This window comes from Vicugna pacos, chromosome 5 (genome assembly GCF_048564905.1).
Source record: "Vicugna pacos chromosome 5, VicPac4, whole genome shotgun sequence".
NCBI lineage: Eukaryota > Metazoa > Chordata > Mammalia > Artiodactyla > Camelidae > Vicugna > Vicugna pacos.
Window position 1 is genome coordinate 62818614 of NC_132991.1, and position 13481 is coordinate 62832094.

A 13481-nucleotide genomic window follows, 5' to 3' on the forward strand; every position below is an offset into this window, starting at 1 on the left:
TATTAATTATTTTAGAGGAATATAAATAATTTAAAAGTATTCCATTTCAAAACTGTCTTCCTGGTAAATATTTTTAGACAATTAAGTATTAAGAATGTTTTTTTATACTGTAAAAAAATATTCTTAATCAAGAATAAGTATGCATGGTCACTATTGACAGTAATAATGAGGTTGTTAATATTAAAAACATTGGGAGCTTCCAATATACTAGAGGGAAAAGAAAGTTATACCTCCATAAACATGTCTTTCCTTTACATACATGATTCAGAAGTCCAGAATGGAAACAATAAACATTTATGTTGGATACGTTTTGCTTTTTTCAGTTTGTTTTAGCAACTTAAGAAAAAGAAAGTCCAAGTTGTTGACATGTGAGTTTGCGATTGCAGTTATTTAAATATATTTAATTTTATCTATCTGTTTCCAGAATCCTATGTCAATAATTCAAGGGCCACATTTTGTTCCACTCCAAAAAAGTAAATAATGATAAGGCTATAAACTCTGCTTGATATTGACCCAGCACTCCCCAAAACAGCCCTTACAATAATTCCATCAGCTTCACTTCCATGACTGCCATGTGGAAAGTCACATGGGCCTCTGGGCCACACACGGATTCATCCACTCAACAAGGACTTACTTACTGAGCCCCAGTATTGTGAGACACTGCTCAGTTCTGTGGGAATAGAGTGTGGGCAAAATTCTCTGCTCTCGTGGAGCACAGTTTCTGTGTTAATCTCTAATTTATTTTTTGAAGCATATCTTAATTTTATCAAGATTTTCCCTTTAATACTTAAGAAGCATTCAGAAATATGCTAAAGTGATTTTGATAGAAAATAAATTGTAAGCACTCAAATCTCACTTTTGCTTTTATCTGTGTGTGGCAGTTGGCAGAGACATCACTCATTTATGGTACTAAGAGGCTTATATCATAACATTTAAACACCTGAATTTGAGGTAAAACTAAACTACTCAATGTGTTTTGTTTCTCTTACTGGATGTCATCCATGTCATATTGTTTCAAAAAATAATGGCAAAATGGGACATTATATTCTGAGTTTTTTAAACCACTAAAAAGCATTTTTAGCATGATGGGTGTTTTGAAGCAGAGAGAGATGGAATTGGATTGATTTCATATCAATGAAATCAACAGACAGTACAATAAAAACGGCTTTGGGCTAATGCCGTGTTCCAGTGTAAATAACTGCACTGTGCTTCTCTTTCAAAAGTGTCGTCTCTTGGACAACACATTTAGAGAACGTGGCAGTGATTTATAAACAGAGAAAAGGCCGTTTCTCACCTACATAACTTTCTTTTATTGGAAGAGTGTATCAGTTAGTTTCCTTGGTTAGTAAGAATTCGACCTGTGAGAATACATACCTTTGTGCTGAGGTCCAGCAAGGTCTCCTTATTAGGACAGATGCCTGAGCCTAACCCGCCCAGGGCGTAGGCAGAGCGGATCATCACCGGGTAGCCAATGGTGTCTGCCGCCTTCAGTGCATCTTCAATCTGTCAGCAAGAGCAAGGACTCAAAGTTTTAAGAGCTGACCACACTATCAGAAAAGACCAACCAAGAGAGTCTGGAAATCTGGGTAAATCAGTTGATTTGGGGAAAGCAACTACGGAAATGTGCTATTATTCCCTCATCTCCTTCTGAAATATCTTACTTTACAAAGTTTAAGTAAAATCTTAGGATTTTTTAAATATAAAATGAAGGTTTTATTAAAATTTTTTCATGGTAAATTTTATTTTGCAATATAAAAATAATAAAACAATGGTCAAAGCTGAATAATTGTCATTAATTTAAGAATGGGAGCCATATGAATTTTTAAATTCAGTTCAAAAGTTTTCATCTCTTAACAAAATAAGGTTTTATACTACAGAACCTAACTTGATATCACTGTAATAAGCCATTAGGAATACTATCTAGAAAGAGATTTTTCATTTTTCAAGTTCAGTCAGAGTAGTCCCAGAAGCTTGGGGAAAAAAATTTTTTTTAACTTACAGAATACAACATATGGTGGCTATATTTTCCTGTCATGGAATATTATTACACTACCAATGGGAATGTAATTACACCTTTCCCATATGCCTGTTTCTCATCCTAAGGAAGCAAGGACATAATTAAATCTGGCAATGAAAAAATAAATGTATGGCAGGAGCTCTCCAAATGTTCAGCAGAGCTACCCTGAGACTATTCCTGATTGACAGCTTTGGAACATGCTATGTACTTGATCACATTCTTTTCTGAAAACATATATATCCCATTTTTAGTTGTCCCAGCAGTACATGCTTCAACCGAGAGGACTTGCCTATTTCTACAATGGGGAATTTGCATCAAAAACTGCCTCCAGTACCCCCACGCCACTGACTATATGCCTGAAATCAGGAATAAAGTAAGAGACAAAAAAAGGTGCACAGGAAGCTAACCTTTTCCTAGTACTTGGGTAATTAATATCCTATCAATAGGCATAAGATACAATGGGAAATAATTTACAGGAATGCAAGACAATCTGCCCTCTTTAAACATCAAAGCCACAGGTTTCTCAGTCATAAATCTAAGTGATTAGATCCAATAGCTTTTTTCCTGATAATTTTATTGTAAAATATTTATTCAATTCTAACAAGAAAATTTTAATTCAGCCATTTTCCACTTGCAGGACATTCACACTCACAAGATGTATGATTGATCCCAGGAAGAAGGTAAAAATTACTTCAGCAGTACAAGTTTATATGGTTCTCTGTTTTGATTCAGGAGATTTGGTACTCAGTGGTGCTTCGATCATTGATAAGCCACTTCATCTTTGGGCCTACACTACCCTTCTCATAACATTTCAGCATTGAGTGCTGCAATTAATATGCAATGCCTCTGAAGTACTAACACATTTCTAGAAGAAAATATATCCAAACGTAATATTTTAACTATAATTTTTAGGCATGATAAACCATTCTCTCTACAACACAAGACACATGATGGTCCTGTTTCTCAAAAAAAAAAAAAAAAAGATTTCTTACTGATTCCACTGCAAAGCTTGGAGCAATCTTTTCATTAATCTCATTTAGTTTGTCTGAGAACAGCTGTCTATCTTCTGTGGCCATAATGGATTCAACTGAGGTCCCCAGGACTCTCACGCCATATTCCTTGAGCACACCCCTCTTGAATAGTTCCACTCCTACAGAAAAACAAAATAAATCAGTTTTTAAAATATCAAACTCTTATGCCTTTTTTAACAGGTACCTGAACACAACATTTTTAAATCTTATTATTAACTCCAAAAAGCCACCAGACTCCACAACAGAACTGTACTTCAGGTAAAAAAAAACTTTGAAAGAAAAATTCTGAAGACATTCTAGCAAAACGTTTTGCTGGTGCTACTATTATGTATATTATCACCTTCTCCAAGTGATTTTTATTATCTTTATTAATAAAAATCATATGATTACAGTGAGCCTTCAAATTTTAGTATATCTCCTTTTCTTCTAAGATCTATTCCTATAAAGAGATTTTCTTATTTAAATAATCCCAGTGTTATGGGTATCTATCTGGGTTAAAATTATCAAAATTGTTTGTGTTTCCACTAACTTGCCATTCCACTTTGGCTGTCTTTTATAGTTGACATACAAATTACATGACCAACTGCTTACCCCAATCAGCTAACAAGATTCTCATTCATAATCTAGTTCTAAAGCTTTGAAATATTTTAAAAAGGACAGAACGCTGGACTCAGCAGTTGCATGAAGGGATGGTAGAGACACTGATATATGTTGTTATGAAAATATATGTGAAAGTTATATGCTACAGGGCTGACACATGAGAACACAGAGCACTTAATCAATGTTAATTCTCATTTTTCATTCATAGTAGTTCTCAGGGTTTCACTGGTAACGGAGAAAAGCAGTTTCCTGGAATGGAGGAGGGGGACCCAAGAAACCTACTCAGCCACCCCCAAGCATTAAAGTGAAAGGTTTCTTTCTGTCCTCCAGCTGTTCTGTGAAATAAACTGGTAATACTCATCGTATGACGTTTTCTGGCTGTTTGCTAACAGCTTCCTTACACAGAGGAAAGCTTTTATGAACACACAGAGCACAATTGCTAAATGAATTCAAACAAAAAATATACATAAGCGCATGAACCAAAGCTCTGCAATTAAACTTTAAAAAAAAAACAAAACTCACCACAGTTCAGAGCTGTCTGGCCACCCATGCCTAGAATTAACCCATCTGGCCGTTCCGCTTTGATGACTTCTGTAACAAACTGAGGGGTGATGGGGAGAAAGTAGACAGTATCCGCTTGCTTTAAGCCCACCTCGTTGGTCTGCACCGATGCAATGTTTGGGTTCATCAGGACAGTCTTGACATTTTCTTCCTAAAAGAAAACAAAAGGATCTGGAATCTGAGTATATGATCTAAAGAAGAGAATAATCATATTCCAGCGAAGGGTATTATCAGGTAACAAAAATTTTAGGTTATTCTGCAGGCTGTACAGATCAGTAATAGGACTACTGAGTGGAAGTTAAAGGAAGACAAACATTTGGTGAAAGGAAGGAAGAAATTGCTTGAAAATAAAATCATCCCAAAAGAGGTGGCTGCCTCATGAGGTTCACCCTGAATCCCCTGCAACTGTAGGTATCAAGTGAAGCTGGAGATGTTTTCTATAGAATTTGACTAACGGTCCACAAATGCTACTGAACATTACAGCTCAACTGACCTTAAAAGAATAAAATATTCCAAAAATTCTTGAATGAGTAAAATATAAAATGGAAAAAGAGGCAACATCAAAGCTGATTCCTTTTCTAATGTTTGTTGAAGAACAACACTAAGTATACATTTAAAATGCATGATAATATGTTCCTTCTTGCTGGAAGCACTGAGAGCCTTCTGCTGGTTTCCATTTTTTTTTTTTTAGATTTTCATGCCTGCTGTAGTGCTTCAACAAAGAAAATTATACAACTGTTTATACATATTATATAAAAAGAAAATGACCATATGGCAAAAAAGAAAATAAAAATTTGTATGTGTGTGTATGTGGGTGAAGATATTCATAGCCCTGTCTCATTCCTGACATCTGGAGAGACCGCTAAAATAATTCTTCATGTAGGCTACTAAGGATAATAGCTTTATAAACCAGATAAGGGTGACACTTAGCAAAATAATTATTATGAAATATGGCCAGATGGTTCTTGTTATTTTACCTATTAGCATGTCAATTTTGAACTCTTCTAAAATGTCAACAAAATATTCAGATAAAAGTATAGAAATCATCCTTGAAAGCCCTACATATCCTTGGGGGAGGATCTGAATGAAAAATGAAATATATTTCATACTACTTTAAATTCAAATAGTGCCTTAAAACTTGTAATGTACCTTTTTGTTAATTTACTTGACTTTTATAGCAAGACTATGAAAGAAATTTTCATCCTACAGATGAAGAAATTGAGATTCAATAAGGTTAAGTGACTTGCCAAAGATCATAGAGCTGATGAGTGACAAAATTAAGACTCTCATCCAAGTCTTATGACTCAAGTCCTATGCCCATTCCTCAATATGAGTTCTAAGATCCTAAGGAATTGTTTAAAAAAGAGTATTATTAACATAATATTGGATACATACAGATAAGGAAATACATTTAAAATATGAGCTAGAATTTAAATAATTGAGTCCAAACTGAGAACATCATCACCAGAAGTTATAGGTCTTACTACTATAGAAAAATACCAACAGATAAATATATTTGCTAAGTATTTTCCTGAACGTGCTATATAATGAATATAGCTATTTTTGTGAACCAAATTATATAGGAAAAGGTCACATAAATGCATGTGATGAGTGTCTATTCACTTTAAAACTTAGACATAATTTCAAATTTAATAAATGTTACGTCATTTTTTCTAATATAGTTCCAGCTATCATACATGTAAAATCTAAGCTTTTTAAAAATTTAGTTCATATCATATGGTATTTTTCTTTCTCTTTCTGGCTTGCATCACTTAGAATGACAATCTCCAGGTCCATCCATGTTGCTGCAAATGGCATTATTTTATTCTTTTTTACAGCTGAGTAGTATTCCATTGTATAAATATACCACAGCTTCTTTATCCAGTCATCTGCCAATGGACATACAGGTTGTTTCCATGTCTTGGCTATTGTATATAGTGTCATTATGAACAATTGGGGTGCTTGTATCTTTTCAAATGAGAGTTCCCTCCAGATATATGCTCAGGAGTGGGATTGCTGGGTCATATGGTAAGTCTATTTTCAGTTTTTTTGAGGAATCTCCATACTGTTTTCCATAATGGCTGCACCAACCTACATTCCCACCAACAGTGTAGGAGAGTTCCCTTTTCTCCACACCCTCTCTAGCATTTATTTTTTGTGGACTTTTTAATGATGGCCATTCCGACTGGTGTGAGGTGATACCTCATTTTAGTTTTGATTTGCATTTCTCTGATAATTAGTGATATTGAGCATTTTTTTTATGTGCCTATTCAACATTTGTATGTCTGCAATGGAGAATTGCTTGTTTAGAGATCATCATTCTAAGTGAAGTAAGCCAGAAAGAGAAAGAAAAATACCATTTGATATCACTCATATGTGGAATCTAAAAGAAAAGAGAAAAAGAGGACACCAATGAACTCATCTACAAAATAGAAACAGACTCACAGACACAGTAAACAATCTTATAGTTACCAGGGGAATGGAGGTGGGAAGGGATAAATTTGAGAGTTTGAGATTTGCAAATGTTAGCCATTATATATAAAAATAGTTTTTAAAAAAACTTCTGTATAGCACAGGGAACTATATTCAATATCTTGTAATAACCATGAATGAAAAACAATATGAAAACGAATATATATGTATGTATATGCATGGCTGGGATGTTGTGTTGTACACCAGAATTTGACACATTGTAACTGACTGTACTTCAATAAAAAAATAAAATAAAGTAACAACAACAACAAAATAAAACCAAAAAAATTTAGTTCATAAATTCACCTCTGTTAGCCTCCTAATTAATCACAATACTATAATGAATAATTCTTATTCTTCAGATAAAATATGTAACCACATAATAGATGTAAAACACATAAAAAATACAAGCTATAAAAATGCTGTCTTTATAAAGCTACCAAACAAGAATGTATGCTAGTTAAATGTGTTCTAAACCCTGAACACACATAGATTGTGTTCTAACCAATATGAACCATTGGATATCCATAAATTATCTATCTAAAGATAAACTGAATCTTAATACAGTGAAATAAGGTACACTTTTTGAAAATGTACACAAAAAAACACGTGTACACGTGAGTGAACACCCATGAGTGTATGGAAAAGAGCATTAAAAATAAAAACAAATGGGAAGAAGAGTAAGGTAATCAGGGGCCGTGTCTGTTTTCAACAGACGTCTGTCAGGTGAAAATCTCTGGACATAGACTCGTGAATAAAACCAAGAAAAAAAAGCAACTTTTGGCCAACTATTTTCCGTGTCGGCTGTCCTAGTCTCCTGCTGCCTTCCCTGTGTTGCTCTCTCCTAGCCAGGTCTCTTTTTTTTTTTTTTTCTTTTTTTCAGTGGGAGGGAGGAAGCCAGGTCTCTTGGTAAGATTGGCTTTACCGCACAAAGCCTGTGGCAAGGTCACAGAGTGCTCCCGTTGCCTTTGGATGGCCTGCTTAGCATCAAAATGGGGACAATCGTGGAAAACACGGACACCAAAGAGAAGCCAAGTTAGCTCTTCAATAGAAATATCTTACACATACTGTGGAACTTTTCTAAAGATTTATTTTGCTATAAGGGTTGGGGAGATTTCAAGAGACTCTGAAGAAACAGGGAGGGTATTCTTCACAACTTAGGTATAAAATTGTCTATTCCACTTGAAAATCCAGCCATACCATCCTGATAGGTCATCCAGTCCAAGTCACAGATGAGGGAATTAAGTCCCCCAGTGACACATTATAACTTCTAAAGTTTGAACAGAAGACACTGTTGCCTTTGCTCCTCCAGCTGGAGCTTCCCCATTTCAACCAAAGAGATGCCCAAAGCCTCCTGGAGAACACGTGAAGTGCGTTAATGAACCACGGATGCCCCAATTCCCTCCTCTGCACAAAAGACGAGTACAGTTTAAAAGTTCCCCGCCTCAATGAGTAACATCTGTAAGTGTAGATTTATATGTTTTCAGTATAAATTGGTGATACAGATAATTCTGGAGACCAATCTAACCTTCTGAATTTGCCGGTGTGCACATCTGAGAAAGTTAAAAATCTTGTCTGTGATCAAACTTCCTTTAATATAATAAGACATGTAAGGAAGAGTGAAGGAAATTAATTATAGTGACTTTGAAAAGAGATAGTATCATAAATCTAAATTATAAAATACTAATTAGACTCATTAAAGGGAGTATATTAATTCCAACAAAGATCATATTCTCTCACCTTCATGGCTTTTACAGCTTGCGATCCCGAATAATCAAATTCACCTGCCTGACCAATGGACAGACCTCCCGACCCTAGGATAAGGACTTTGGAAACCTGTACGGAATTAAAAACAAAATGGCATTGCTTTTATTATTAATATGGGGAAATCAGGCATTTTTAAGTATGGGGAAGATACACTATATTGTCTGAGTTTATGTGGTGATTTAAAATAGAATGTTTTGAAATATATATAATATCTGAGTAAAAAGATCAACAATTTAAACAGCTCTAATTTCAAAAAGCAATTTCCAAAGATCATAAAGTTTTTTCCACTTAAGTAAAAAAATTTTGAAATAGGCCTACATTTTATTTAAACATATATAAATATCTAAAAATAACTACATAAATATATATGGAAATGTATATCTATATGTTCATATATAATAAATACAACCTATAGGTATAATTTTTTAGATAAAAGTCTTCTTAAAATTTAATTGACTAAATGTATTACTATTCCATGAGTTTCCTCTGGACAAAAGATGGGCATAAATATAAACAAGACAGTGGGCCTTCCCTAGTCAATGAAGAGAAAACACAGGAGACAAGGGGACACAGAGACACTTTCATATTTCTATTTCACCGTTACTTTGCAATTCAGTCCAAAAATATTTACAGAAAATACATTAAAAAGAAGATCATGTTCTGGCAACATACTGAAATCCTTATGAATCGTATATATGATTTTAGGCGAATAATAACACTACTTATTTTTTTAACCACAACCACAAAGCCCTTCAGAGGAAAAAGATATTTTTGGTCACTGCAAGAGACAAGGACGTGGGAAACTTGGTTTGTATTTATTGAGTGCTTACTATATGCAATGCAATGTAGAATCCCAAATTATACTGTTTCCCTGACCATTTAAGAAAAGAAAAGCATCTGAAAAACATGAGTTGTATTTTGAGAAACACATTACACAGTACATAGCTTCTTTAACTAGCAAGAATCCACGGTTTGATTTCACCCTGAGTGGCTGGATTACCTCCAACCACTTAATTTCAGGAAAGGAGGCTGTCACAGAAATCCTTAAAAAGAACCACCTAACTCAACTCTCATTTCATGTAAACATATAAATCAATTATTTTTGTTCATAAAAAGAAGATATACATGTGTGTATGCATATATATATATAAACTTGAAAATACACACACATCCTTCTAAATTTTACATAACAAATGGTGTGGGTGTGCCTTAACTATTAAGGAAATAGGTAGAAGTTTCTTCATATTAACATACATATATAAACAAATAAAGATTCAAGTCTTATTCTATATTAATCCTTATCTATCTGCTCTTTAGAGGTAAAATATTATTCCATTTATGATGTTGAATAATAAATCTTCTAGCTGAAACAAAAAATTCTATCATCTATAATGACTCTGTAGTCGAACTGTTATCTCAAGCATACACAGGGCTATGACATATTGAGTAATGGAAAGTATATCAAACTTGAAACTAAATTAAACCTTACTCTTCATTAAATTGTTTGTATTAAAAACATTCTAGAAGTGAACTTGAAAAATATGATTTCAAATCAAAACATGAGCATTCCAATAAACATCCAATGCATCATCAAGAACAGAACAAATAATTAGATGCAAAGTGATGGGTGATTGAAGTATTACTGATCATTTTTCATAGATATCAAAAAGCTATATATCATTCACTTAAAAAAGAAGTCACCACATGATAGAGAAAAATCCAAAATACATAAACCGAAAAGAAGCGTAAATACACTGACCTCAACTCGAGATGCTACTAAGGCTGGCTTTGGTAGAACCGATGTAATGGTCATCCCTTTCCCCTTCTTCATCAGTGAGAAAAAGGAATCAAACAGGTACTAGAAAAAATAAAACCAACTAGTTAGAAGTTTCAAAACTCATAAAATTGTCAGATAAAATACGGTGTACCCAGTTACATCTGAACTTTAGACAAGCAACAAATGATTTTTTAGGAATTATTTTTGTGCAATACTTGTTTTTTGCTTTTTTTGCCAAAGCTGGCAAAACTAACTAAATATTTACTGTAAGAATTAGATCAGAGGGAGAGCACAGCTCAGTAACAGAGTGCGTGCTCAGCATGCACAAGGTCCTGGGTTCAATCCACCAAAAAAAAAGTTTAAAAAAATTAGATCAAGTAAACACTTCTAACTGCTCATGTCAAATCCTATCAAAAGAAATTTTTCAGCAATGAACATTTTAGATAATGCCTATTAAGAATGTCATTTTCAGCCTAAGTATGAATCATTTTCTTCTTCTAAATAAAATTCTAGGTATGCAAAAAAAAGAAACTATATGACATGCTCCCTAAAGTTAGAAATAATTGTAATTTCAAATTTTCTATCAAGTCTAAAAATGTCTCTAAACATTGTATCACACGTAAAGATATCTCTAAAGATTATTTTTAAACTTTATCAATGATTTTACTTCTGCTGTTGCACTAGACACGAAAAATTTCAACAAAGATATTCATTTTGCAACTATCTGGCAAGACCAAAAAAAAAAAAATTAAATGATACTGGATATCACATATCTTAATTTCAATGTTCCTAGTCTGAAGTAGTAATATAGGCAAATAACTTAAATTTTAAATTAAAAAAGAATTTAGCGTGTTTTAGGTGGTAGATGTACGTTAACTAAATTTTATTTTTGAGTTTCATCATGGGTGGGTAATGTTCTGAGTTTGACTGTTAAGAACCATTATTTCCAAATAATATTAAAACAAGAACAAAATACAAGTATATGAAAAGGCAACTCAGGGATTGAAGAAGCAGAGTTTGCAGAGGGAAGATTCTTACTCTCCTCATTTTACCTCAGTGTCTTTTCTGAGAGTGTCTGCTGACAAGGAAGAATTGTCAGCATCACCCCTGGAGGCCCTAGGGTGTGGAAGAGGAAGCGTCATTCTAGACTTCCCAGACTATTCTGAGTGTCACTGTGAACTCTTGTTTGGAAAATGCTCTTGAACAGTCAACCAAAGGCTCACATAAAAGTGAAAATTTTTCAATTATAAACTAAACTCCTCTAAGCATTCCTTATGGTTCTTTCCTTAAGCCATCTGACTCATCTGTATGTGCCTGCATGCTCTCCTGCTTCCCGCACACCTTACCCTTCCTCCCGCTCCTCCTGCTGTTTATTCTCCCTTCGTGGCTACACAACCAGTTGCCATGGGGATTTTTGTGAAGTCACAGATGGGAGATTAAAATTTCATTTCAGTTATGAGAACAAGAGAGCAAGAGGGAATTCATTTGCATAGTACAACAATTGTAAATTTCAGAACTAAATATATTAGAGTGATCATCATTTAAATAAAAATAGCATTGCATTGGTTTCTTAAGGGCTTTCCTACTTTAAATTTTTTTTTTAAATAGAAATTTCCTCCATGATATTCATGGGACGTTTTCATGCAATACGGGTGTTATCAAAGCACTCTAAAAATATTCTGTACCAGGACCATCTAGGTGATTATTTTGGTTTACCAACTTTCACATAAGTACATTTCTGATTTAAGAAAAACATTTTTTTAATATACAATAGGCCTCATTTTTCTTACATACCTCAGTGTCTGTTGGCCCCGGACTGACCTCTGGGTGGAACTGCACACCAAAGAAGGGTTTGCTCTCATGCATAATCCCCTAAAGGAATAAGAAATGGGAAGAAATTCCTCCTGTAACAGTGAATGCCAACCAGGGTGATGTTTGATTCAGTAGGTAATAAAGTTCAAATTTCAAAAATTAAGCTAAATGTCTAAGAATATTCTAAAAACAAACAATGCTAATAAAAATAAGCCAGTGAAGACAACCAATGCTCCCTTATTAAAAACACCTGATTTGGTTGCAGCCATTGAGGCTCCTCTAGGCTCTGTTCAGAATAACCCAAATCCTCTTCTTTTCTCCACCTCCTAAATTACTTCTCCAAGGGTCTTCTCAAAGGCAACTTCAGTGCCAAGTGAGTCCCAGAGACCCGCACAGACTGGGCCAAAGCAGACTCCACCAATGGCCCGTTATAATAAATATGTGTAAGACAGCCATTGATTAACCACTGAAAGAGAGGATCTTAACAGATGAGAGAATAAGACAGAGAGAAAAGACTTTTTTAAAAGCAGAGGGCTCTGGGAAATCATCTATAACACGAATTCTTCCACATACACACCCCAGAAAAGCCAGCATAAACAAGAGAAAGGTTAAAAGCCCTGCATTTCTCATCACCGACTCAACAGGTTTATTGAGAGCACTTACCTCATTTGTTTGATCATTGACATTCACAAAAAGTGGTTTCCAGCCAGCAGGAAGGGTGCTGTCCAGGGCATAGCCATGATTCTGAGCGGTAATGAAAGCCTGTCTGTTTGTGATATTCAAAACAGGCTGATTCTGCCCTCTGGAGAGAAAAGGTGAAAAGGAGTAGGGAAAAGGAAAAGTGAAGAGAGGAATATAAATGCATTAGTTGTAAAATAGTGAACAAAAAATGCCTTCTAAATTCAGAAGTTTGAAATGCTTAGTGAAAATTGCTCTGTGAGAAAAGGCATAGATTAGTAATCCCAATAATTTTAGCAACAAAAATCGCTTCAGGAGGCTTTGTTGTGTGTTAACTATCAGATCTATTAAACTTCTATAATCGGTTTTAGAAAAGGGGAATTGCACTCGTGACATAAACTTAAGATTTGCTCACCAGCTTAACAGAGACAAACATAAGTGACTTATTTTAAGGGAGTTATAGTAATATTAAAGCCAAAGGAGCGTTCTTGGGGGATAATAAAAAGAAAACTACTCAGTCCTGAATCATTTTGAATTATACTTTATGTGGAGGGTGAGCTCAAGAGAAAGTTCCATGTTGAATAAATTAACACCACTTGGGGCAAGGAAGTAAAACCAAGAGGATCTAAAGATTTCTCGGTTCATAAGTCACACTAGAGTTTTACAATGTTCTCAGTGCTTTGAAATCAAGCTTAAAAATCAGAACAATTTCCCTTGGAATATCATTTGACTGAGTATTTTAACCTCAATTTATGCCAAGGAAAGG

At 34.4% G+C, this 13481-nt stretch overlaps 1 protein-coding gene across 2 annotated transcripts in view; it reads right to left on the reverse strand.

The window, feature by feature from the left end:
• Nucleotides 1–13481, reverse strand: part of CPS1 (carbamoyl-phosphate synthase 1) — a 164691-nt gene that overhangs the window by 68987 nt on the left and 82223 nt on the right. For both annotated transcript variants that reach the window (XM_072961338.1, XM_006205255.4), the window contains exons 12-18: nt 12701–12839; nt 12020–12097; nt 10208–10306; nt 8422–8517; nt 4171–4360; nt 3010–3167; nt 1375–1503 (exon numbers count right to left, since the gene is read on the reverse strand). In XM_072961338.1, the coding sequence (XP_072817439.1) occupies nt 1375–1503; nt 3010–3167; nt 4171–4360; nt 8422–8517; nt 10208–10306; nt 12020–12097; nt 12701–12839 (889 nt within the window). The remainder of the gene's footprint in view (nt 1–1374; nt 1504–3009; nt 3168–4170; nt 4361–8421; nt 8518–10207; nt 10307–12019; nt 12098–12700; nt 12840–13481) is intronic.